The sequence below is a fragment of the Arachis ipaensis genome, chromosome B6 (assembly GCF_059453495.1).
Source record: "Arachis ipaensis isolate K30076 ecotype BB chromosome B6, ASM5945349v1, whole genome shotgun sequence".
NCBI lineage: Eukaryota > Viridiplantae > Streptophyta > Magnoliopsida > Fabales > Fabaceae > Arachis > Arachis ipaensis.
The window spans coordinates 100,527,068-100,554,032 of NC_142441.1; the positions used below are offsets into that span (position 1 = coordinate 100,527,068).

The window sequence follows — 26,965 nt, forward strand, 5'->3', positions numbered from 1 at the left end:
TGATTTAGGAGCATGTGTTAGTATAATGCCTTTGTCTATATATGATACTTTAAGGCTCCCTCCCTTAAAAAGGTCGGCAGCTCGTTTTGTGTTAGCAGATAAAAGCATCATTACAGTAGTTGGAATTGCTGAAGATGTATTAGTGAGCATTAAAGGGCTCACATTTCCCATTGACTTCTATATCCTGGAAATGCCCCCTAATGACTCAGGAAGGCCATCATCATTAGAGAAGGATAGAGTGATTACCCTATACAATAGAGAGGTTAGAGCATACATACATCATCAGTGAGGGTTCAATACTTAAATTCTATGTTCCCTGCTTTCATGAGCTACCTTCTTGCATTTTTATCTGTTGTTACTATATAAATTGAATTAGTGAAATTTGATTTGTGAGTGTCTTGAAGAGCTTATTTACTTTTGACTAAGTAGACAAGAATTATATAGTTGCATTCACATATATAGGTTGCATTGCATAACATGAGTTTTACATGTTCCTGCTCATTTATTTTATCTCCTTCAACTAAGCATGAGGACATACTTATGTCTAAGTGTGGGAAGGTTGATAAACCATTATTTTATGGTTTTATTATGTTTAATTGTGTGGTTTTATCAAATTATTACCCACTTATTCATTAAATTAGCATGTATTTACAATTCCTTCCCAAAATTACTCCATGATTGAAAACTTGCTTCCTAGAGACTTTTAATTATGTATTTTAATTCTCCTTTATTCCATTTGATGCCGTGATCTGTGTGTCAAGTGTTTCAGGTTTTATAGGGCATGAATAACTTGGAGATTGGAAAGGAAGCTTGCAAAAAATGGAAGGAACACAAGAAATTGAGGAGATGACCAGCGAGAAGTGACGCAGACGCATGGCTCACGCGACCACGCGAAATAGAGGAAATTGCAGTGACGCGAACGCGTGAATTGAAAGCTGCAAGAGTGACGCGAATGCATGGACGACGCGTACGCGTGGCAAGGCAAAACGCTGGATGAAGTGAATGCGTGGATGACGCGATCGCGTGACGTGCGCGATCTGCAGAATCTGCAAAATTCGCTGGGGGCAATTTTAGGCCATGTTTTGACCCAATTTTTGGCCCAGAAAAGCAGATTAGAGCCAGGGAACATGCAGAGACCAGAGGACAACATTCATTCCACATAATTTTAGTTTTAGATATGATTTTACTCCTCCTCTAGGTTTTCTCTCTACACATTCATAGTTCTTAGGATTTTGATTTTGTTGCTTTTTGGACTGGGATATTGAGAAGAGTTATTACCTCTGCCAAGACTTCATCATTCTAGTTTGTTTTCTTACTTGTCACTTACTCTTTCTTATCCTTATTTTGTTCAGAATTACTATTGAATTATCATGTCGTCCTTTATTTCCCTTTCTTATTCTGCAAAGTTTACATTCATAATGAGCGAGTAGTTCCATAACTTGATTGGGAGTTGATTGAAAGGAGGACCTTGAGTTGGAATGCTCAAGAGTAAAATTATAGTTGGGTTTAGCGTTGGGTCGCCCTCTAATCACTGACACTAGTCCTTCCCAAGGGAGAGGATTAGAACTTGTGAATAGAAACTGACTTCCAACTTGCTTAACTTTCCTTTATCTGGTAAAGGATAACTGAGCAGGCAACCTTCAATTATCAATTGATCTTGGAAGAACTCCATCAAGGATAGGGCTTCCAACTAATCTACTCCCGGTCAAGGATTTTATTTAAATTACATAAATTCTCTGATTTAATTTCCTGTTTATCAACTCAAACCACTTTAGAAACATCTGATTAATAAAATAGCACACCTTTCTGCAACTCGTTGGGAGACGACCTGGGATTCATACTCCCAGTATTTTAATTCTAATTTTGTGACAACCCCTTCTAAATTGATAAGCGGATTTTTGGTTGGTTAAGAACTATACTTGAAACGCATCTCTTATAATAATTTTTTAACTCACCAATTTCTGCCACGTGAGGTATCCCCACACTTGTACCTTGCTCTATGTGCCTCTCTTCTACTTCCTCCCGGTGAACTGCAGCTACCGTCTCATCAATGATGTCGCACTGGAAGATGGAATGATCTTCAGGAGGATGCTTCATAGCTTCATCCATATTGAAGCTCACTGCTCTGCCATCTATCTCAAAAGAGTAAGTTCCTGAGAAGGCATCCGGCTTGAACTTTGAAGTCTTTAGGAATGGCCTTTCAAGCACGATGGATGATGGTCTTCCTAAGTCATTAGGGGGCATCTCCAAAATATAGAAATCAATAGGAAATGTGAGCCCCTTAATGCTTACCAGCATGTCCTCAGCAATTCCAACCACAGAGATAATGCTTTTATCTGCTAAAACAAAACGAGCTGCCAACCTTTTTAAAGGAGGGTGCCTTAAGGCATCATACATATACAATGGCATTATACTAACACACGATCCTAAATCACACATACAGTTAGAAAATTCCACACCATCTATAGTAATAGTAACCATGCATGGACCTGGGTCACTACATTTTTCAGGTATATCACCCACTAAAGCAGAAATGGAACTACCTAGAGGAATAGTTTCTAAATTCTATAATTTATCTTTATGCATGCACAAATCTTTTAGAAACTTAGCATATTTAGGTACCTGCTGAATGGCATCAAAAAGTGGAATGGTTACCTCAACCTTTTTGAATATTTCTACCATTTTAGGGTCTAGTTCCATCTGCTTTCTGGGCTTCCTAGCAAGGTATGGATATGGAATAGGAATGGCGCCACTTGTAGCTTCTGCGTCCCTTGGTGCTTCATTCCTTGGTTGAGCTACTTCTTCTTCAACCATGTCTTGTACTTCATCTTCCTCTTCAACATCCTCCACTTCAACCATGTTCTCAACTGGGGCATTTTCTTCTGGGCTTGGCTCCTCATGATTCCTCTCTTGCAGTGTGGTTCCGAACCTCAAAGTGATGGCAATAATTCCACCCTTGGGGTTGGGTATAGGTTGAGAAGAAATTGCACTAGAGCTTGAAGGCTGATTGTTGGAAGTGTTCATTGAACCAATCTGTGAGGAAAGAGCTTGTACAGCAAAGGTCAGACCATTTAAGGTGGAGCTAAGTGTGCTCTCCATGGTCTTTTGTCTTTGCTCAATAGACTGAAGCAATTCGTCATTAGAAGAGGAAGGGGGGTAAGTGATTTGAGGGGTCTGTTGTTGGTTGTTCTGAGGCGCTTGGGACTGCTTTTGGTGAGGTGCTCTGTAAGGCTGGTTTTGGTTCTGCTGTCTGTTGTTGTTGTTCCACCTCTGATTTCCATTGTTGTCTCTGCCTCATCTGTTGTAGTTGTCTCTCCATCCTTGGTTGGAATTATCTCTCCATCCCTGGTTGGAATTATTTCTCCACCCCTGGTTGGAGTTGTCTTGCCAACCTTGATTGTGGTTTCCACCTTGGTTGTAATTGCCTCCTTGTTGATTGTATCCTTGATTCGGGCGATCATAGAAATTATGAGTAGCTGCCAAGGTGTTGTCTTCTTGTTGGAGCTGCGAAAACTCATCAGTGTAATGAGTGTAATCAGCACATATTCCGCATACTCTTTGAGGAACCAACTGTTGACTTTGTTGTGGTAAGGGAGGCTGAGATTGTTGTTAATTTAGCTGTATCTGCTTCAGTAGGTTGGTCATCTCACATATAGCCTCTGTGAAGGCAGTAGTCTCACTACTAGAGGAAACCTCTGTAACAGCCTTAGGGTGGTTGTTCCTGTGCCTGTGATTCTGAGTGGACTCAGCTAGGTCGCTGATCAGTTGCCACGCTTCATCTGCGGAGCTTGTACTTTTTCAGAGAACCATTACTTGCACCATCCAATGTAGTCTTATCTCGAGGCTTCATGCCTTGAGTGAAGTAGCTGATCAACACCAACTTGTCAATCATGTGATGGGGGTGTGTGTCCAGAAGATTCTTGAAGTGCTCCCAATACTCATAAAGAGTCTCTGATTCACCTTGAATAATGCAGGAGATCTCTTTCCTCAGTCTATTTGTAACTTCAGCTGGAAAGTATTTTTTCAAGAATTCTCTCCTGAGCGTATCCCAGTTGGTAACAGTTGCTTCAGGTTGAGTGTAGTACCACTCCCTCGCCTTTCCCTCAAGAGAAAATGGGAAAACGGTTAGTAAAATAGAAGTTTTATCTGCACCATGACGCCTAACAGTAGAACAGGCTGTCTGAAAATCTCTGAGGTGTTTGATAGGCTCCTGAGCAGGTAAGCCATGAAACTTGGGCATCAAATTGATTAGCGCAGTCTTCAGTTTATAATCTGCAGCCAAATTTGGGTGACACACTTGATACAGTTGCAGAGTAAAGTCTAGAGCTCCAGCTTCCTGGAGAGTAATCCTCCTAGGCTCCGCCATATTACCTGCACGTAAATCAACCGAATTAGTAGAAAAGGAGCTTGTTTCTTCCTCAAATGGTGCTTCAGATTCGTCTTCAGAAGAGACTGGTGAATTGGTAGTAACCAGTTCACCACCCTCAGAGGCTAACCTACGCTGAGCTCGCCTAATACTTGAAAGAGTCCTTTCAATTTCAGGATCAAATGTGGCTAAGCTCGGGTCAGGCAGTGAACGCGTCATTCAACGAAAGAAACATACAGCTCATGGTAATAAAATAAAATAAAAATATGCAAATAAAATAAAATAAAAAATATTTACACCAACTAATAATTTAGCACGCTATTGCAACTCCCCTGCAACGGCGCCAAAAATTGATGCGGGCGGAAATCAGCCAGTTAAGAATTTATAATATAAGAACAGCGTTGTAAGCACAGCTCTTAACCAACTAAAATCTGCTTATCAATTTAGAAAGGTTGTCACAAAATTAGAATAAAAATACTGGGAGTATGAATCCCAGGTCATCTCCCAACGAGTTGACAAAAGGGTGCTATCTTATTAATCAGGAGTTTTCCGAGAAATTTTGAGAGTTGAATAACAGAAAATAAATAATTGTAAATTAGTGCAATGAAAATTAAAAGAGATATATATATTCAAAATAAAAAGCCTTGACCGGGGGAATGATTAATTGGAAGTTCTATCCTTGTTGGAATTTTCTCAAGTGTAGCATCAAAAGGTTGTTGTTTTCACTTAGTTAACCCTTACTAAATAAAGAAAAGTCAAGTGATTGAGCTAACTCTTATTCGCAAATTTTAATCCTCTCCCTTGGGAAGGACTAACGTTAGTAAATAGAGAATTAGCCAAGAACTTCCAATTTAACTAATCACTTGAGCATTCTAACTCAAGGGTCTCCTTTTAATCAACCCCCAAGTCAAGTTGGGAGTCTACTCCATTGACATGAAAATTACTTGCACAGAATTAAAAAGGAAATAAAAGGAAGACATGATAAATAATAACTGAAAATTAATTAAAAGTAAAAGTAATCTTTTGCATTAATAAATTCTAAAAACAATCCAATTGTAACTCTGAACAAAGATTAAGGATATGGAAGAGTAAGGGAATAAGATACAAACTAGAATAGCAACTTCAACGGAGGTAATGACTCTTCTCAATATCCAAAAGCGAAAGCATAAAACTAGAAATCTATGAATGTAAAAGAAAACCTAGAGGAAGAGTAATTTTTCTCTCAAATCTCCAACTAAAACTAAAACTATTCTAATGAGAATGTGTGTTGAGTCTCTGCTCGTCCCCTGGCTCTAGTATGTGTTTTTGGACCGGAAACTGGGTCCAAATTCGGTCCAAAATCGCCCCCAGCGCTTTCTGCAATTTTTGCAGATCGCGCATGTCACGCGTGCGCGTCGTTTGACATTTTTCTTGTCACGCGTACGCGTCAGGCACGCGCACGCGTGAGCCATGCGTGCGCGTCGCTCCTCGCTGATTGTCTCTTTTATTTCTTGTGCTCCTTCCATTTTTGCAAGCTTCCTTTCCATCCTCTAATCCATTCCTGCCCTGTAAAGCATGAAAATACTTAACGCACAGATCACGGCATTGAATGGTATAAAGGGGAATTAAAATACACAAATTAAAGGCTTAGGAAGCAAGTTTTCAACCATAGAACAAAACTAGGAAGGAATTGTAAAACCATGCAATTTGTATGAATAAGTGTGCAAAGACTTGATGAAACCACTCAATTGAGCACAAGATAAACCATAAAATAGTGGTTTATTAAGCAACACTAAAGCAAGAAACATCAATCAAAGGGAGGTTTTCTAACTTTACAAAAATTCAATTCCTTTTGGTTATTGCTTAATTATGTTTGTCATAAAGGGGGAGATTGTTGAGTTAAGAAATTAACTAAATTAATTAATGATGACAAACATTATTTTTGGGCAAAATAAATAATTAGTGTTGATTATTTATAATTGTATGTTACTAATTATTTTACTAAATGTTGCAGGCCAAAATTAAATCTAATAGCCCAAATTGGAATGTAAATAATACTACTAGGTTGGTGGGCTGGTAAATCAAGTGAAGTCCAAAAGAAAACAAATCTGAGGAACCAACAGGCTGAACTTGAGTGGAACCCGATCCAAGCCCGATCTGATTTCACCAAATCCCTCCATCTTGCTCCCAAAACAACGTTCCTTTTCTCTGTCTCAGTCAAATCACAGAACTCAGAAAAAGTAAGAAAGAGAGCTTAGTTCCTAAGCTAGTCATGAAAGAAGAAAGAAAGAGAAAGGCCAAGCTTGAAAGGCAGAAAACAAGTCATCCATTTCAAACCAAATCAAGCTTAGGTAAAGGTTAAAGGTAACCCATTTCCTTTTACATGCATCAGATTTTCTTCTCTTCATCTTCAACGTTCTGCCTATCCATTCTGAGTTATATGGAAAAGAGGATTTCTGTTCTTCTCTGATGTGCATCAACGGTTGAAAATATGTCTTGGGGACCAAGTTGTGTTTCAATGGTCAAGATCTGGATTTACCATTGAAGAAATCTTTTTCTGCTGATAATGTGGCTTTCGGTCAAGAAAGGGAAGTCAGAAGCAAAGTTTCCATTGTGAGGATTAATCGAAAAAAGTGAGACAGTGGGTTGGTGAAGCTCAAGGCTCAAGAAGTTGACCTAGGAAGAGCAACCAAGCAACATGCAAGGAGATAAAAGAAGTCTTACTGTTCATTCAGGAGCCAAGGAGAGATAACCCAATGTATTGAGGTTTTTGTTCTGAGAAGAAACTCTCTGAAGAAGTTCATCTACTTGGACAGTTCTTTCTTTCAAAGAAGCATTCCGCCAAAAATGAAGAACTGAATCAGAGACATGCAAATCTGGTTTATCACATAGCAAAGAGGCTGTTGAAGAATTCAATCTCCTTCATGTTTTACAGATTGTAATTTACTTTTCAATGTTTATCTTTCTGTAATTTTTTGAGTGAAAAGGCATATTGAGAGAGCTCAAGTAAAAGCCATGAGTGAAAAGAGGCTGAGTGATACACTTGAGAGAAAAGCCTAGAGTTATTCTCAGATTTCTTTAGGTATGTTCATGTCTTGTATCTTGTACCTGTGAGGTATCCCTTTCTTAGTTGGGTTAGCACTAAGAGTGAATAGTTAGGTATTAGCATAGCCAATGTCAAGTTAGGTTACAACTTGAGTGTGAAAGGATTGTGTCAATCCTGTGGAATTGGTGTATGTAATACTGTTAACTATAGTAGAAATTTCTCCATTATTGTGGAGGAGACTAGACGTAAGTTGCATAGCACAAGGTAACCAAACCAGGATATATGCTGGTGTTAGCTTTTCTCTTCTCTGCACTGTTCTGTTTTCTGATATTCATGAAATAAAAATAAATTGTCTCATAAATTTTCACTACTGAGTTCAAACAGAATCAGAATTCAAATATTGTTTGAAAGGGTCAGTTCAGATACTTAAAAGAAAGGCATAGATTCAACCCCCCTTCTCTAAGCCTACCACAACCTTCACATATATATACCTAACTTCAATTTCTAACAACAATACTCAAAAAAAATTCTTAACAAAAATAATTATAATTCTGAAAAATTTGAAAAAATTTAAGAAAATAAACTTACATAATCAGGATGGCGTAGATAATTTACAATATGAAATTCAGGACGATCAACATCTTTAGCTTTGTGTTTCCTTGGCATTGTTTAATTTTTTTTGCATGCACTATGAAGAACCACCGAAGGAAGAAGAAGAAGAAGAAGAAGAAGAGAGAATAGAATGGCTGTGAGGGTTAAGGAGATTTTGAAAGTGAGATTTCGGACAGAGAAAATGGGGGCAACAAGGGGTATGTTGGGTTCAGGGGCACCGTTCTGGGGAGCTTGGCTTGCGCGACACGTGGCTGTAAAGCCACAAATCAGACCGTGCGTGTGGTCCCTGCAAATCGGACCGTCCGATCTCCTTTCTCCCTGTCGCACCGTCCGATTTCTCTCTACCTGACACCACCTGGTAAAGCATACACGCCCCCCATATCTGTGGCCTACTCCATAAAAGGCTCCATATGAAAATTAAAAAGCGACAAAAATACAAATCGTAATTCACTATCATAATTCACTCACAAATCTAAAATTGTCTTTCAATATATAAATTGTGGCAAGATAATGGAATTTTAAAGTTGCATATAAAATTCACTAGTACAAAAAACAAAGACTCATATCTTATCATAATTTATGCACAACTAACCAAAAACACAACATATCGAATTTTAGGAGTGAACGCAGATCGGATCGAATTGGATATGGCCAAAATCTCAATATGATCTGCACTAAAATCATCGGCTCGGATTGGATCCAATATCCGCAGTTTTTAAACTTGGATTTGATCTTATCCGATCCGCATATATCCGCAAAACACAAACATATTTTTAAAAGCTTATTTTTATTAAAAAAATATTAATAAAATTTCTTTTTTCTATTCTTTTAAATATGTTTACTCTTAAAATAATATTAAACATACTTTTCTTAAATAATAAAATTAAAATAATACAATATATATGATAATTATTAGTTGAAATAAAACATAAGAAAATATTTAATTATTTATTTATTTATTTTTGTGGTTCCACGGGTACCTACATAAAATCCACAATCCGATCCTATAAGTGTGCGGATCAAATTGGATCGGATCTGATCCAATCCGATAACCTTAGCTTGCGGATCGGATCTATATCCGTAATTTTCATATCGAATTCGGATAAATACCGTGGATATGCGGATCAGATCTAATCCATAAACATCCTTATCAAATTTCATTGAGTAAAAAGTAAGAGAAACATAAAACAATATATATTACGAATAAGATTCATACAAAAAGAAAATTTATTTTATAAATTATAATAACAAAATATTAAATAATAACATAAAATTTAAATTGGTAACATAAAAATTGTCCTGATAAAAAAATGCATTTCATACATATGAAAATTATGATCCAAATGCTACATTTTTAAATTGAATTAATCGAAAAAAAATTATAATTACTTGCAAATTAGTATTTGAAAGGTATTGTTCTTTCAAATTAGTGAGACACAAACTTTTTACGACCTTGTTCTTTTCTACAAACCATAAATATTTTCCTAATCATAATGTTTTTAGGATTTTAATTTGAAAAGGATCCTATAAAATTCTTATACTGATAATATCCTAGTATCATAGTAATATCTTTGTATCATAATGGTACTAATCTAAACTAAAAATAATAACTAGATGGGAGATTATCTTCTTTCGGTAGATAGATTGGAGATAATTTTGCTGCCATGTTGGCGATGCTAGTTATCTCATAAAAAAATGTTAAGAGGCCATTAAAATTTTTTTGCTTGCCCACAGTATTTAGTTCGACAATGCATTAATCTGTTGTAAATTTAAATTCTATTTAAGGGTTAATTTGTTGTGGATTTTGTTGGTTAATAAGTTGCTGCATATAAAAAACAGTATTCAAATTCTGACACTTATTTAAACAGACGAGTGAGCTGATCATTCGACCAACATAAGCTAGTTAAAAATTTATTATTATTGATCATCACTTATCCGTTAACTCAATTTTTTATTTTAATAATTTAAATAACATATTTTATCATATACTTTTAAATATTAATAGTTAAGTTAACTAATGACTAAAAATAAAAAAATTTAAATAGCCCTCTACCATTTTTCTTTCATAAATTAACAATCTGACTATATGACATTTGTTCGTTAGCCTCCTCCAGTCATAAAAAATCGTGTTTATTGTTAGTCCTCAAAATATTAAAATAATAAAAATTACATATACTCTTACTCGCCTAAAATCTAACAAATTTAAAATATTAAAATTTAATTCTCAAAATAAAAAATTAGATTGATTCTGATAAATAAAAATAGATCCTTAAAATAAAATAAATAAATTATTAAATATGAATCAAACCCTCCATTATGTTAGTCACCAAAAAACCCTCCATTATGTTCTAAATTTATAAATTCTAAATCACAAATTTTAAATTCTAAATATTAAAATCTAACATTTAAATCTTAAACTCTAAATTTTAAAGACTAAATCATATATAATTAGAGAATAACTTTTGTGGAGTTAAATTTGAGAGATATCTTTATATTTTGGTTAATTTAATTTAATAAATAATTTACAAAAAAAATCAGGCATTAGTGTTGAAATTTTGGTAAGGAAGAAAAATTAGGAATAGGAGTTAAAGAATTAGTAAGGGGAAAAAAAGAAATTAAAGGTTTTAAATCAATGTGTTACATTTACATCTAATGGGACTAAAAGAATTAGGAAAACAAACAAATGGTGACTGGAGTAACTAATAAAAGTGGTCTACTAGAATGGAGTAAGTAATAAAACTAAAGTGATCTACTAGATGTATTATTCATTTTCCTTTCCAGCTCCAAAATCTTGATGACAGAAGTTTTATCCAAAAACTTAATTAAAGGATATAATTAATATATGCCTTTAATGTTACTATTAATAATTTTTTTTAATTTTTTTTAGTAAATCTATAACAGATTTATCATATATTTTCTGTTGAAAAATTACTTTAATTAATTTGTATGCAATGAATACGAGTCTAAACGCCTACCAGATGTGAGGATATGGATGAAACAGTGCGCCATTTTGCTAAGACGGTCTGGCACCACCTTCCACAGCAAGACCATGTCAAAGAGTTCTTCAGTCTCGGCCTCAATGAATGGTTATGTAATAATCTTGCTGGAAAACTGGACTGGCCATGTCTGTTTGGAGTGGCGATATCATCTCTTTGGTATTGTGAAATAAACTCATATTTGGAGGAAAAAACTCACTCACCCAAGTGCAGTGGTGACTTCCATTAGAACCCATAGTGCTGAAATAGCGAATGTGATGAACAAAATGAAGCCACCTGGGAAACAGAACCTGGAGCGGGAGTCTTTAATTTCCTGGGTTCCCCCTTCTTGGAAGATTCATGAAGAACTTTTCCTGCAATCTTGGAAGCCGCACCATAATGCAAGCTGACCTCTGGGGCATCGTCAAAGGCTTCCATATAGCTACGGCTAGTGGTTATCAAAAGCTTATTATTTTGACGGACTCGTCCATGGCAATTCGGTTCATAAAGGAGGGAGTCCCTTCCTCACACCCTTGCAAAACTCTCCTGGAAGATATCAGAATCCTCTCGAGTCGCCTATAGCATATAGAATGGGTGCACACACTTCGGGAAGCCAACTTCGCAGCTAATACTCTAGCAAGGAAGGGCCAAGAGCTACCTCTCGGAACTCACATCTTTGACATGCCAAGTTGCCAACCGCTCATATCTGCCCTACACTTGCAGAGGGTTGTCTAGGAACTCCCAGATAAAGGGGCACTAGTTAGCCCTGACTATTTTTCTTTTTTAGTTGCTTGTCTTGCACTTTCTTTCGGGTATTTGAAAAAAAAACAAAACAAAACAAAACAAAAAAAACCCCTCTAACCCCCTCCCTCCTCCTCCTCTTGTATTTTAGAAAGTAAAATATAATTTTCTACCCTTAAATGGTTTCTCTCTCATATTTATTATTGGTTCCACCTATAAAATAAATAGTGAGAGGTCACACTTTACCCTCTAAAATGAAATTCAATCCAAATCTCCCTTTCCCTCTCCCTCCCACCAAAATATAAAGTATTATTTCCCAGGGCTTGAAGTTACATTTACAGATGTTACCACCAGTGCCCTGTAGGATTGATCTTCTGATATACAACTTTCGTGTCCACTATGGAATACGAGGCAATTTTCACCACCCAGAACCCGCCGGGGGTGGGGGAATGGGGTTTGACCAAAAGAACAAAAAAAATGGGAAGAATGTTTTGACGTCCACTTTATTCTAATTTCGTATGTGCTTTGTTTCTTCCACTTCTAAGAGAAACCTATCATAAAAATAAAAAGCTAACACGGAATAAAATTCAAATAACCAAATACATCTATGAATCTTTTGTGGCCAGTCATTAATGACACAGAAAACAAGGATTATCATAAAACAATTGATATCAAAGAATCTTAAGAATGTCAGAAAAAAAAAATGGGGGCATTAACTGTCAGCAATAACATCCCGTTAACATGTCCACAACTCATGAGGTTTAGCCAATGCAAACTACCCATATCTAAACAATCTAAAATACGCGGATTGCACTCCCCATTGTACTCTTGAGGTACAAGCATCTCACCTGTTTCAACAAACAAAACATAAATGAAAAGACGGTTAACAAAAAATTAAAAAAATAAAATAAAGACATCACTTTTCAAAGACAGCATTCCTTTTCAAATCAAAACAAAGGTAGTTGAAAATGATTCTCTGCTTAACAACGAGACTAAGTTAGTGCCTATTCAACATCACGCTGCCAGCATTTGGCTACAAAGACATCACTTAAAAGATACGTGTAGTTGCCTAAGCTTTTTTATGAACACATCAACGGGCAGTAATAGAACAATTTCAAATATATTCATGCTTGTTAATATAATAGAATATATTGACATCATGAAATAAACACATCTCACGCTGAGATTAATTAGCTTGCCTATATCTTATCTTGGATAGAACAAACAGTTTCAAATAAGACCCAAAATTTTGTATACTTAAACCAAAAGCCCAAAAGACTCTCAAACTTAATGCTCCAATATTGAGAACCTTAATACTGATACTCATATAAGGCCTCGAACAGTCAAACTTACATTTTGCCAGTTTTTCTTCAATAATGAAACAAGGAAATTGACACTGAGTTGTACATTCTGGAATATCTGTTTCTCCTCCATTGAGCAATTTCCAACAGCAACACCCATGCAAAGAACTTTCTTAAGTTGAAACTTCACCATTGCTTTTGTTTCATTAACTTTTGACTCTAAGGATTCCTGATGTGTCACTAATGTTGGAAACTTACCTGCATTGGTGGGTTCATATAGTCAACTGATCATATACAGAGCAACATATTATAATCCGAAACCGCAAAAATGAAATTTCAATCCATTGTAGCCTTGTTAAGAATAAAAAAGGTAGGGAAAATGTGAAAGGCTGCTTGAGGAACAATCAATGAGCTTGCAGAGTCCCTTCAAAAGGCCTCTCTCAAAGGATCCCAAAGTTAATTGGGTTCCAATTGCTGTCCGCCCCCTAACTAAACCACATATGAAATTGATTATTTTCATAGGGCTACTCAAAGAGGCATAGGTTACATTACTTGGTTAAGAACTTCACTATAAGAGAATTATGTTGCTGAAAACTTTTTCCATCGGCAGAAAATAGTAGGTCTTCCTAAACCCCAAAGCAGATAATAGAAAAGCAGGCAATGAAGTGAATAGTCCTATACTAAGCAACAAATTAAAATATGAAACTGCAAGAATTTTCAATCCAATGTACACTTGAATAAAAAAGTTAGACAAAATGTGAAAGGCTCCTTGAGTGATAATCAATATGAGACTAGAGAGTCCCTTCAAGAGGCCTCTCTCAAAGGACCCCAAAAGCTAATTTGGTTCCGATTGATGTCCGCCCCCTAACTAAGCCACATATGAAACTGATTATTTTCATAAGGCTACTCAAAGAGGCATACATTCCGTGAAAGTCAAAAGAGAATCTACAGTGTTGAAAACTTTTTTATCAGCTTCCTAGTTCTGATTTCCGCATAATCAAGATGTTATTCCCAAATCACACAGAAGATAATAGAAAAGCCGGCAATGATGCATGATGCAAATAGTTATATATCATAATCCAAAAATGAAAGAATAATTTTCAATCTACTGAGCCTTGTAGGTAGAAGAAAATGTGAACGACTGCTTGAGGGACAATAAATATTAGATTGAAGAGTCCCTTCAAAAGGTCTTTCTCAAAGGATACCAAAAGTTAATTTGGTTCCTGTTGATGTTTGCCCCCTAACTAAGCCGCATATGGAATTTGTAATTTTCATAGAGCTACTCAAAGAGGCATAGATTACAAGACCTTGTCATGAACGTAACTACAGGATAATCTATGGTGTTAAAAACGTTTTCGTTGTCTTCCTAACTCTGATTCCCAGATAATCAAGATGTTCTTCCTAAATCACACAGAAGATAATAGAAAAGCTGGCAATGATGGCATGATGCAAATTAGTTATATACTAAGCAACATATTGTAACCAATGATGGCTGCGTGAGGGACAATCAATACGAGACTTGAGTCCTTTCAGCAGGCCTCTCTCAAAAGATCCCAAAAGTTAATTTGGTTCCAATTGATGTCCACCTCCCAACCACATATGAAATGGTATATTATTGTGCTACTCAAAGAGGCAAGAAGTAAATGACTCAGTTAAGGACCTCTATGAAAGAGAATCTATGGTGTTGAAAACATTTTCATCAGCTTCTTAGCTATGATTTACACACAATCAAGATGTTCTTTCAAAACCTCAAAATAGATAATAGAAAATCAGGCAATGGTTCAAAAGAATAACAAATTTTACATGCCCACTGAAACAAGGTTTCATAGAGAGAAACAATCAATAGAACGAATATCATAACAAGTGAAGTTACTTGCCTGCCTTGTTCAAACCAGGGCCTAAGAGGCGAGGAATTTGCTTGATGACAGCTTCAGAAGCTAGAAAAGCATGATACTTCTTAGCAAGCTTCTTCACAAGTTTCTTGTTCTTATTAAGCTTTTTCAGTGCCTCGACATCCATCCAATCCAGCCCAATTTTTTCAGCCTATGTTACAACACAAATGCATCAAAACCAATCAAAATCACAATAACTAACCTATAACACTATCTTTACCTAACGATGAGTAACAATCGACAACACAGCACACGAAACGATTATTATGACAAAGATTTAACCTCTTCGACGTGCTGAGCGTCACCAAGCATGCAGATCTTCATCTTGGGGCGAGGAATATGAGGAAGCTTAACGGAACCGCTGAAACGCTTGTCTTTCTGGGGGTCATAGTTCTTCAAACCAATCTGAAGTTCAACTGTCTCAGTGAATTTGCGCTTCTTCTCGTTCGCATTCGCAACGAGCTGAGATATGGCCTCTCTCAGTGCATCACTCTGTAGCTTACTGAAATGTAATAATTACACACATTAAATTAAACACTGATTAATAGTCACTAAGCAATGAAATAAGAATATCGATTGGATTGGAATAGTACCTCATTGTAAGGAGCAGAGGTTTGGTGTTTGAGGTGCCGCCACAAAAGATTATTCTGCAAATAGAACAAGCTGCTATTATAACGAAAATGCGGATAATGTGTAATGTGTTGTAGCTAACGCATTGAGAGAGAGCGCGAGTTACCGTGGCCGCCACAAACCCTAGTCAGCAGCTCAGTAACTAAGTCACAAATATACATATATATATTTTTCCTATAATATATATATGCATCATAGCTACTTTGTTTGAGACGCTGGATAATTTTTTTTGGTAGTATTAATTGATCAAACATCAAAGGGTCCAAAATCTTTAAATGCTAGATTACATATGTATGTTGGAGTCTCTCCCACCAAATAGTATTTAGTATAGTAAATTCCTATAATGTTAGATTCTGACCCTCCTGCACTCAAAGAAAGGATTGCAGATGTTGTTAGATTCTGACCCTCCTGCACTCAAAGTGAATTTTTTGGAGTTACAGAAGTTCAATTGGCGCACTCTCAATTGCGTTGGAAAATAGACATCTTGGGCTTTTCAGAAATGTATAATAGTCCATACTTTGCCCGATATTTGATGATCCAAACTGGCGTTTAAAAGCCAGGTAGAGACCCTTTTCTGGCGTAAAATGCCAGAACTGGTACCAGAACTGGAGTTAAACGCCCAAACTGGCATCCAAGCTGGCGTTTAACTCTAGAAAAAGCTTATGCACGTGTAAAGCTCAATGCTCAGCCCAAGCACACACCAAGTGGGCCCCGGAAGTGGATTTCTGCACTCTCTGCACTTAGTTACTCAATTTCTGTAATCTTTAGTAACTAGTTTAGTATAAATACTAGTCTTTCCTATTGTTTTAGAGAACTTTGGACTTTTATGTTACATTTTGGAGGCTGGCCACATGGCCATGCCTAGACCTTTTTCTCTTATGTATTTTCTACGGTGGAGTTTCTACACCTCATAGATTAAGGTGCGGAGCTCTGCTGTTTTTCATGAATTAATGCAAGTACTATTGTTTCTCTTTCAATTCACGCTTACTTCTTCTCCAAGATATACTCTCGTACTTAATTCAGTTAATTCAGAATGAAGGGGTGACCCATGACAATCACCCACTATCTTCGTTACTCGCTTAGCCAAGATCCGCGTGCCTGACAACCACAAGCGGTCTACATGATATTCAACGTAGTCATTGGACGACAGCCAGAGTATAGTCTCTTGGGTCTCTGATTCACGGACCGAGTCCGTGAGATTAGAACCTTCGTGGTAGAGGCTAGAACCAATTGGCAGCATTCTTGAGATCCGAAAAGTCTAAACCTTGTCTGTGGTATTCCGAGTAGGATCTGGAAAGGGATGACTGTGACAAGCTTCAAACTCGCGAATGTTGGGCACAGTGACAGTGTGCAAAAAGATAGAGAGATCCTATTCCGACACAAGTGAGAACCGACAGATGATTAGCCGTACGGTAGCTGTACCTGGTATTTTTCATCTGAGACGAGAAATCCGACAGTTGATTAGCCATGCAGAAATCGTACTTGGACCATTTTCACTGAGAGGATCATACAGTTTGCCATGGAAGGGAGCACGCATGATTGGATGAAGACAATAAGAAAGCAGAGGTTCAGAAGTAACAAAGCATCTCCAAACGCTTATCTGAAATTCCCACCAATGAATTACATAAGTATCTTATTTTATTTTATGTTTTATTTATCTTTTAATTATCAAAACCTCATAACCATTTGAATCCGCCTGACTAAGATTTACAGGAGAACCATAGCTTGCTTCAAGCCGACAATCTCTGTGGGATCGACCCTTACTCGCGTAAGGTTTTATTACTTGGACGACCCAGTGCACTTGCTGGTTAGTTGTACCGGAGTTGTGAAAAGTGTGATCACAATTCCGTGCACCACAAAGCCTCTATGGTACCCCACCAAAAACCGTGACCATAGCCCCTATGGTCACCCCTCATTAAACCGTGAACATAGCCTTATCTATGGTCACGGTTTTGGCCGTAACCATAGCCTCTATGGTCACCCGTCACCAAAACCGTGACCATAGCCTTATCTATGGTCACGGTTTTGGCCGGGACTATAGCCTCTATGGTCACCCCACCTTAAACCGTGACCATAGCCTCTATGGTCACCCCTCACCAAAACCGTGACCATAGCCCCTATGGTCACCCCTCCTTAAACCGTGACCATAGCCTTTATGGTCACCCCACCTTGACCGTGACCATAGCCTTATCTATGGTCACGGTTTTCACCGTGGCCATAGCTTATCTATAGTCACAGTTTTTACCGTGACTATAGCCTGTTTTATGTTATGAGATTTAATTTTTTCAAAGCATAATCACATCCCAAATGATGATAATCACAAAATAAATCTAAGAATGAAAAATTTGATAAATCCAAATCATTAAAGTTTCATTAAAAATTAGATATTCATTACAACACTAATCAAAATAGGGTGTAATTTATCCATTACATATAATATCGGATAAAGTCTCTTATCAAAAAGTAAAGAACACATCAAAATAATACATTTAGATAACCAAACTCATTATAAGACCCATCCCATCTTATACAGGGTGCCACAACAACTAGTCAACTCCTTTTTTCTTTACCAGTCCAAAAAAATTATCCTGTATACAAAACAAAACAAAAAATTCCTCGTAAAGAACATTCAAGAGTAGGTAAACAAAATAATCAATTAACAAATATTAATCCTAAATTAATATAAAATACAAAATAATTTCTAATTTAAACTTCCTAAAAATAATCAATCTTAAAATGAGACATAATCAAGCATGTTCTGGAAAATATTTGCAATTTAGCAATTGAAGATTTTACATATCAATAATTATAAAATATCTTTGAAAAACAGAGCTATTTAAAAAATCAAAGAAAATAGATACAAAAACATTTAAAATTTTTACATACTAATCACATAAATAAAGTTTATGCATGACCTCTGAAAAATAAATAAAATTAAAATTCCTAATCTATCGTTAAGACAAAAAATAGTGATATCATATCATCTACATGACATTTATAAAGTGATGTGTTTTGATGAGTGAAATCAAAATGATTTAGTAGTCCCCATATATATTTCTTTGGTAAAATTGGAATGAGAAATTTCATGCAAAAATTTACTCTTAGTGCTTAAATTCATCACTGTTACAACTCATTATATTCACCCATTTGTTTAGTGTAAAACCTTGCTATTACCAATTTCAGAAGAAACAAGAAATGCTAATCCCTAGGTTAGTTCAAAAAACTCTAAATTCACGGACAGTCCCAACAAATAACCATCCTACAAGCATACCAAACAAGTTGTTTATCGCTGCATTGAAAAATTGAAAACACAGAAAATTTCACTGAGAACTAGCCATAAGAATTCACATTTGAGAACAAGGAAATCTGCTACTTGACTAAGTTTAAATCAGAGAAAATAAAAATAGCCTAAAAAGATGCATTGAAACCTAGGATATTAAAGATGAAGAGAATATACTGGCATTAGAAATATAATCTCATCGAAGTGCCAATTATCATTGGCAAAGCACACAACCGGAAAGCCCTACAATGTTCATCTGCATCAGCAATCTAGCCACTGAATAGACTTCCAATTAACGCACCACCAAGACATATGCTCACCACCAGACCTACATTCAAAATCACACAACAATAAATAAACAAATCAAACCAAATCAAATTATTTAAAACTTTTAAGAATGCATCAAATTAAGCATGGTATTGGAATTTTAGTTTCACCTTCTGCCAAGGTATTTTCCCTGAAGCCAAGATCCACAAATATGCTTTCAAGTAGTTCATTAACTACTTTGGATAAAACAAAAAACAGAGGATCAATATTGAAAAGTTAACTAGACTACCAATCAAAGTCAAGGAAGAATGCAAAGGAGAAACTATAAAACACAAACCCAAGATGGTATCCAAATAGAAATGATGAAAGGGTCTCCACAAGTATATGTGGTAAGGAGAGCTTCCAAGAAGGATTCGATGTTTCTTTCTCCAAGAAGGATTTAATGCATCCATATCTTTTGAACCTTATTTTGCTGGAAATTAATTAATTAGATTAGGCTTATGCTTAATATATAGATAGTTGGATATTTATCACTAAATATGCTAAGCAATATTATATATTTTGCTGTAAATATTAATGTTAACAATCAAATCATGCCAGTTAATGTCCTATCCACCGAAAGAACAATCATCCAAGATTTGAAATGCACAGCAACCAGCAGCAAAGAAAAAAGTTAAATAAATCCAACAAGAAACAACTAACACAGCAAGCAAAAAGTGAAGGGGTACATTAAAATATTAAAGCTATCAGATTTAAAGTTATCAGATTACAACTTAATAAAACCCTAAAGCTCAATTTGGTTTTTATCTTACAACTAGCCACTGGCCTGCGTTCTCTTTTCCCTCTCTTCTTCAATGGCGACGCAAGAAAATCAAGAATCAAGAAAATCAAGAAAATGAAGCAGATTATCATCAAGGCAGCAGCAAACAAGATAGTGACACAGAACAGAATTCAATCCTACCAGGGGAAGGCAGAATAGAACAACAATGGTAGCCTAGACAGTAAGGGTTTTTGGTGATTCCAACAGCAATACTCAGTGGCAAAGGCTTTGGCGTCTGCGAAAATCAAAAGCAGAAACGGCGGAGAAGCGACGCTCACTCTCTTCGGGCCTCGTTCATCTCTCCCTCTGGGCTTCTTCCACTATGATGGTGGCACCTTCAATCGACGACGGCGGCTCCGACCACACCAGCGACGATGGTGACGGTCCCTCCCATCTTTGTCGCGAGCTTTCCTCTCAGTCGCGCTTCTCTCTCTCTCTCTCTCTCTCCCCCTCTCTCTCTCTCTTACCCTCGTGCTCGATGGCTACAGCGACGGCGGCGAGGCCTCAGCCAGCGTCGTTCCTTCCTTCTCCCTCCCTTCTCCTTCTTCTCCTCCGTTCCCCCCCCCCTCTCTGTTCCCCTTTCTCTTCTGCTCTGTGTGCGTGCGTTTTTCATTATGTTAGGGTTAGGAATTTATAAAATTAGGGTTTTTTTGTGACTTTATAAAATTAGGGTTTAATTTAAAATTTTGATTTACGATAAAATACATATGACCAGTATAACAATTTTATAAAATATTTGAGATAGAATAATAATTTAAAATTCAGATATAATACAGTGAAGATTATTTTCAGAATACATAAAATTTCATTTATCAACATATCATTGAGTTTAAATAATTATTTTTAATTTAAATCATAAAATAAGTCTAGTCATCACATTTTATAAAATATGATTTTAAACCTAAAATATCGATTACCTAAATTAAATTATATTACATTTCATTATTTTTCTATCACAACTTTAATTTCAACTTCTATAAAGTAACTAATTATAAATCATTTTTTAAATCATTATTAAGTTATTAAATCATTTTTTATGTTATTAAGTTTTAAATCTTTTTTAATTTAAAATTAATAGTATTCAACTTAATTTTTTATTTATAAAATTAAATTTAAAATTTTAATATTTAAAATAAATCATATAAAATTATTATTAGTTTTTAATTATTAAAATTTTTAAAAGATAAAATACTTAAAATTATAAAAAATACATAAAAATTTTAATTAATTTAAACTCAAATGATTAAAACTGTGACTATAGACCCTTTAGGACACCCTCCAAAACCGTGACCATAGACCTTTTTAGATCACCCTTTTGAAAAACCGTGACTATAGACACTTTTTGGTCATTGTAAAAAACCGTGACCATAGACCCCTTTAGGTCACCCTCAAAACCGTGACCATAGACCCTTTTAGGTAACCCTTCCGAAAAACCGTGACCATAAACCCTTTTTGGTCACTATAAAAAACCGTGACCATAGACACCTTTAGGTCACCCCTAAAACTGTGACCATAGACCCTTTTAGGCCACCCCCAAAACCGTGACCATAGAACCCTTTAGGTCATCCCCAAAATCGTGACCATAGACCCTTTTAGGTCATCCTTTTTTGAAAAACCGTGACCATAGCCCCTTTTTGGTCACTGTAAAAAACCGTGACCATAGACCCCTTTAGGTCACCCCTAAAACCGTGACCATAGACTCTTTTAAGCCACCCCCTAAAACCGTGACCATAGACCCCTTTAGGCCACCCCCTAAAACCGTGACTATAGACCCCTTTAGGCCACCCTCCAAAACCGTGACCATAGACCCTTTTAGGTCACCCTTTTTTGAAAAACCGTGACCATAGACCCTTTTTGGTCACTGTAAAATACCGTGACCATAGACCCCTTTAGGTCACCCCTCAAAACCGTGACCATAGACCCTTTTAGGCCACCCTTTTTTAAAAAATCGTGACCATAGGTACTCTATGGTCACCCTTTCCAAAAAAAAATGTGACCATAACTTTTTTTGGTCATCCTAAAAAACCGTGACCATAGAGGGTCTATGGTCACAGTTTTTTACCGTGTCCAAAAAAACCGTGGCCATAGACCTAAAATGTTGTAGTGTCGCGTGAATTTCAGGAATTATTATGGGAATTTACTCTATTTAGTATGGTACAAACCAATTTTACTAGAGAACGTACTACTAAGTTTTCCTCTTTTTTAACATGAAATCCTCTACATGATCTAAATTTTGTCAAAAAACTCCTACAATTAGAAATAATGAGGGATTGCAAAACAATCCGCATCCACGAATATTCATTGTAGGTAAATAGGAAGACTAACAAAGATCCGCCAAGTTCTCACAGAGAAGGGGATAGAGATTGAAATACCTGCCCCACGAAAACCCACGAAATCCCTACAAAAGAAAATTTGCTTAAATTCTTTTAGACAGCATTTGGAAGGGAGATTGAGATTGAGAGACAGAGACAAAATAAAATTTTTGTATTATGTTTGAAGTAAAATATACTGAACTAAATTATGTCTCAGTATCATGTTTGGTTTAAGATAAATATAGATATTGACAGATAGATTTGGAATTTGAAGAATTAAATGAGAATATTTTTGAAAGAAAATGTTATAAAAGTTTCAGTCTCCATCTCTAGAAATTTCAGTTCCTTGTGTCTTCAGTTTCTAGAGGTACTAAAAGTACTAAAATTTTGTGTCTCGAGATTGTAATTTTAGTTATAGTCTCTAATTACCAAACATAATACTCAGTCTCAGTCTCTTAGGTAGCATTTGTTTGCGAGACAGAGACCAAGAGACAGAGACAGAGACAGAAATAAGTATTAGTATTGTGTTTGGTGTAGAAGTGTACAAGATTGATTTATGTCTCAGTATCCTGTTTGGTTTGAAATAAAAAGTAGAGACTAGATATTTAAAATTACAAAAATGCCCTTAAATTTAATTAACAACCCTAACCCCCAAATCCAATTTCATTTTCCTCAGCATGCAACCCTAACCCCTTTTCTCCTCTCCTCTATCCTTTCTCGTCTCCTCTCCTACGAATGAATCCTGGAGCCTGACCCGCCGCTGGTAGCACCTCCAAGGGTCAGAACGATGACGACGCCTCTCCAATTCTCCTTTGGTTCATTGTTCGTGGCCCAAGTTGCTCCCGTAGGTTTGTGATGCTGCTGTAGTGTCTGCACCTGTAGGTTTGCGTCGCCGCCGTCGCCACCGTCTCGGAGCTGTGCGTCTGGTGTCCGTTGTTTCTCTGTCAACGGAGCTGGTATCTTCTTTCTATTTACCTTATTTGCTTGTTAATTTTGTGAAGTTCAAGAGGGATTTTTGATTCCCTCACTTTCTGATTTGTGAAGCCTTCATCTTCTGATTTGTCCTCATATTGATGAAAATGTATAAATCTCTTGTTGGATGATTTGAGACTTGCCCTGATTTGGTTAAAATTGCTGATTTCTGCTTCATCAATTGTTGAATATTTCTGATGTTGTTGTATTCGAGTTCTTATTTGCCCTCATTTGCATATTTATATATTCCTGTGTCATTTTTTTTAAGATTTGGGAATGTGTGACTGTTGAGTGCTGATTCCATGGTTTGCGTATTATATAAATTTTTTTTAGCTTACTTGTGCTTGTTAATTGCTGATTTGTGAATTTGTGATTGTTATTTTTTTAAATTTATTTATGATGATTACTGTATAGAAAAACAAAGAAGATGATTTGGGAATTGTGTATCATAATTATGTTCCTATCATCACTCTTTTTTGTTATCGAAATTAGTACTCACTGGTTGGAAATATGACAAAGACATCTCTTCCTTGGAAATATCTTGAATTGGAAAATTTGTTTTGATTAGATTCATTAAATAATTTTATTTGGACTAGTTGATTTATTTTTATGTTGTGTTACTATTTCTTGATAACCTGGAAAATAAATTTTGCTTACTGTTAAATGTATAGCCTGGTTAACAATGGCTTCCACAAGTAGATCTACAAGTGGTTCGTACGGCAGCGGCAATGTAACAGGAGAGCGTTTTTGTGAGTGTGGTTTAAGAGCATCGTTACAAGTCTCGAATAGCATGGCCAACCTGGGTAGAAAGTATTACGCCTGTCTTGCAAGGTGATGTGGATGGTTTAGATGGGCAGGTACAAGTATCCAAAATTCTGACATTGGAAATTATCGCTCTTTCTAATAGAATTCTAATTTGAAAACGACCGAACGAGTTGAAAATCTTCATACTGATGTTGTGTATCTAAAATTGTTAGCGTTCCTTCAACTTGTTGTTTCAATAGTCTGGGTTGTCTTGGTCATAGTATTGTTGTTTAAGTTATAATTTGACCTTTGAGCTCAAATAGGCAAATGACAAATTGTAATAACTAGTTTGGAAATATGTTTCAGTATTTCTTATTGTTAAATATAAAATGAGTACGGGTTCAACATCTCTTCTTCTCTTTCTCACTCTAGTCTTTTTTACTTCACTACTACTCTCACTATATTCTTTTCATATAAAAAATAAAAAAAATGTTGGTACTATGAAAATGCTTTTCCAAAAATGTTGCTAGCTTTCCGTGAATATTTGATTGACACAAACCAATCTAAGAACAGCATATATGGGATTTTATGAATTGAGCCATGAAACATTTTCCCTTTTGAGGTAAGTACATACAAGATCAACTATCTAAGTTGTTTGTTGCATGTTGTTTTAATACATGTTTTGTGTAAGATTTTATGCCTGCCTTTGATTTTGATTATAATAGTTTTTTTAATAATGATAGAGTTGAATAAGTTTGAATTCAAGGAAAAAAATGGAGTTATGCAATTGTCTTTTCAACAGTTTAGGAAACCTGATCAAACCCATTTTGGTTTTGTAACTAATTCTTACTTCTTTAGCCATAAAAAGGGGAGAAAAAAAGCACTAGTTGGTTTTCAGGCTTTCTTTGTAGAATCTGTTTGATTTCCCACTTCTTCATTAACATATTCAATAATTTCAATATACACAATATCATTTGAGAACCACAAATTATCAGAATGGGACAGTTGATGACTAAAAACTAACATAATTTTCATTAACATGATCATGACTATAAATATTATACTTAGCCAACAATTCCTGCTCAAGCAACCAAAATAAATGCCATACCACAACACCAATAAGATTGTACGAAGAACCTACACCTATTCTGAACAGAGCAAAATACAGGCATTACCAAAATATCTATCCAAATGCATACCAAATATAAGTTTGTACATTAAACCATCTTAAATATAACCATCTCACAAAATCCTAAAACCCTATAGTGAAAAATTTAATACCCTAAGCCAAACTTAATACCCTTATCCAACAGTCAACTTCATATAATGGAATGCACAAGACTAATCATCTGTGAATCTGACAAGTCCCAGAAGTCTGCATACACATTAGAACTCCCAGCAAACTTCAAAATCGCCCTCACCACCTTGTCATCACCGAACCCAAGCTGTGTGAGCTTCTACCCAACCTTCCACTTCTCGTTCACACCAACAATGGCATCAGCTATCAGTTGGACATTCTTCCTTTGGTCAGCCGAAGATTGTTGAATATGGTCAGCCATCCTCTCCAGTACGTCAGCTTGTTTTCTCTTCCTCCCATATCACCTTGTGCTTCCTGCACTTGCACCAGCTTCAGAATGTGATGCTTGTCCTTGCATTGCTGGATCTCTGTCATTGTCTAGATGTGGAGACATCTCAGACTCATCAAATCCAACTGCATTGTCTTCTATCTTTTCATTAACCTGTTCCTCCGCATCAAAGCCACTAACTGCTGCTCCTCCCGTGGCTCTATCCCTGCCAAATATACCCTCTAGCCAGTGAAATAGAGAAAATAGCTTGCCAGGACTGTAGAACTTGGTTAGATGTTCCTGTGAAAATATAAACCCAATTTAGAAAATTTTTGATGAAGTTCCTGCTATAAAAGTAGTGACATTAATGAAGTTCCCAATAATTTAATAATGCCACAGCTACATTATCAAATTATTGGTAGTTACTATCACTAACACAAATATTAATTATTACATTTATTTTAATCAATGTAATTTGTAGAGGGAAACATGCAAAGGAAAATACAGAAAAAAAGAAAGATCAAATTTAACATGAACACAAGAGGTACGCAACTTGTGGATAAAAATAGGAAAATGGATTAACAAGTTTAGGATCAACAAATTGTGGATTACTAAAGCCAAGGAAAGGGGTCAACGATGATGCTTCCAATATTTATTATATTGCAGTTAATTTTGTATGATCCTTCCAAAGATGATAGACCACAAGCCTAGATAGATGTATAGATATAGTTTAGACATAAGGCATGATGGGTAATACTAAAATATCATATTATAAACTTTTCTATTTTCCTTAACAAAAAAATTATTCTGATTGTGAACAAGTCTCCAAATAAATAGTGAAACAACAAGCATTTTGTAAGGATATGCTCGTATCATTAAGATTATTATGTCAGGGACGCACCAAAACAGAATTTCAAAGAACTCATTCAAGTCATAGACTGCAACAAATTTTAACTACTAGATGCGTAGCTAATGCAATTGTGAAATAATTCTACATATCATTGCCAAGGTCAGTTTCCACTTCAAAATTCTACGTCAATGCATGATGCACTTCAGATTTTGTGGGTTAACAGAAATTTAGGCAGGGTAGTTTATGAGAGATATCAAGCGACCATCTTACCAGCAAGTTTTCATTCAGACAAGAACCAAATAACACACTCAGAATTGAGAATATCTAACCCAGAATTCGATAAAAAGATGTAGGATTCAAATATATAACAGTCTTTATTCTTCTTAAAGTGTGAAATACGGTATTTATTATATGACCATCCACTTAAGCCTCGCAGACACAGTAACTAGGTAAGCCAAGTCTAAAGTTCTCTAAACCAGAAGTATACTAGCATAATTATTGATCATAGATTCAGTTATTAATGCATTATTCAACTAGAATTGTTCAAGAGGTTCAAAGTGGCTCAGATTCAATATAAACCGTATAGTTCTATACAAATGTTTATATGATACAT

The 26,965-nt window shown here is 35.9% G+C and overlaps 1 protein-coding gene and 3 non-coding genes across 5 annotated transcripts; all 4 read right to left on the reverse strand.

Annotated features, from left to right (window-relative positions):
* Window positions 1-12,302: 12,302 nt before the first annotated feature.
* LOC107604645 (large ribosomal subunit protein uL1) lies at window positions 12,303-15,744 on the reverse strand. Of its 2 annotated transcripts, XM_088491322.1 has the most exons (6): window positions 15,649-15,744; window positions 15,506-15,559; window positions 15,195-15,414; window positions 14,898-15,063; window positions 13,073-13,278; window positions 12,303-12,567 (listed from the first exon to the last, which is right to left on the reverse strand). In XM_088491322.1, the coding sequence occupies exons 2-6, from the start codon at window positions 15,508-15,510 to the stop codon at window positions 12,514-12,516; spliced, it is 651 nt and encodes a 216-aa protein (XP_088347448.1). In that variant the 5' UTR covers window positions 15,511-15,559; window positions 15,649-15,744; the 3' UTR covers window positions 12,303-12,513. The 2 variants fall into 2 exon arrangements, with proteins under 2 accessions (XP_088347448.1, XP_088347449.1); XM_088491323.1 differs by lacking the exon at window positions 15,649-15,744 and having other exon boundaries at window positions 15,506-15,642.
* LOC148561949 (small nucleolar RNA U19) lies at window positions 13,398-13,520 on the reverse strand. The gene has a single exon (XR_015886320.1). It is a non-coding gene; the product is annotated as a small nucleolar RNA U19 (small nucleolar RNA).
* LOC148561950 (small nucleolar RNA U19) lies at window positions 13,774-13,899 on the reverse strand. Its single transcript, XR_015886317.1, has one exon. It is a non-coding gene; the product is annotated as a small nucleolar RNA U19 (small nucleolar RNA).
* Window positions 14,150-14,275, reverse strand: LOC148561951 (small nucleolar RNA U19). Its single transcript, XR_015886315.1, has one exon. It is a non-coding gene; the product is annotated as a small nucleolar RNA U19 (small nucleolar RNA).
* Window positions 15,745-26,965: the final 11,221 nt, after the last annotated feature.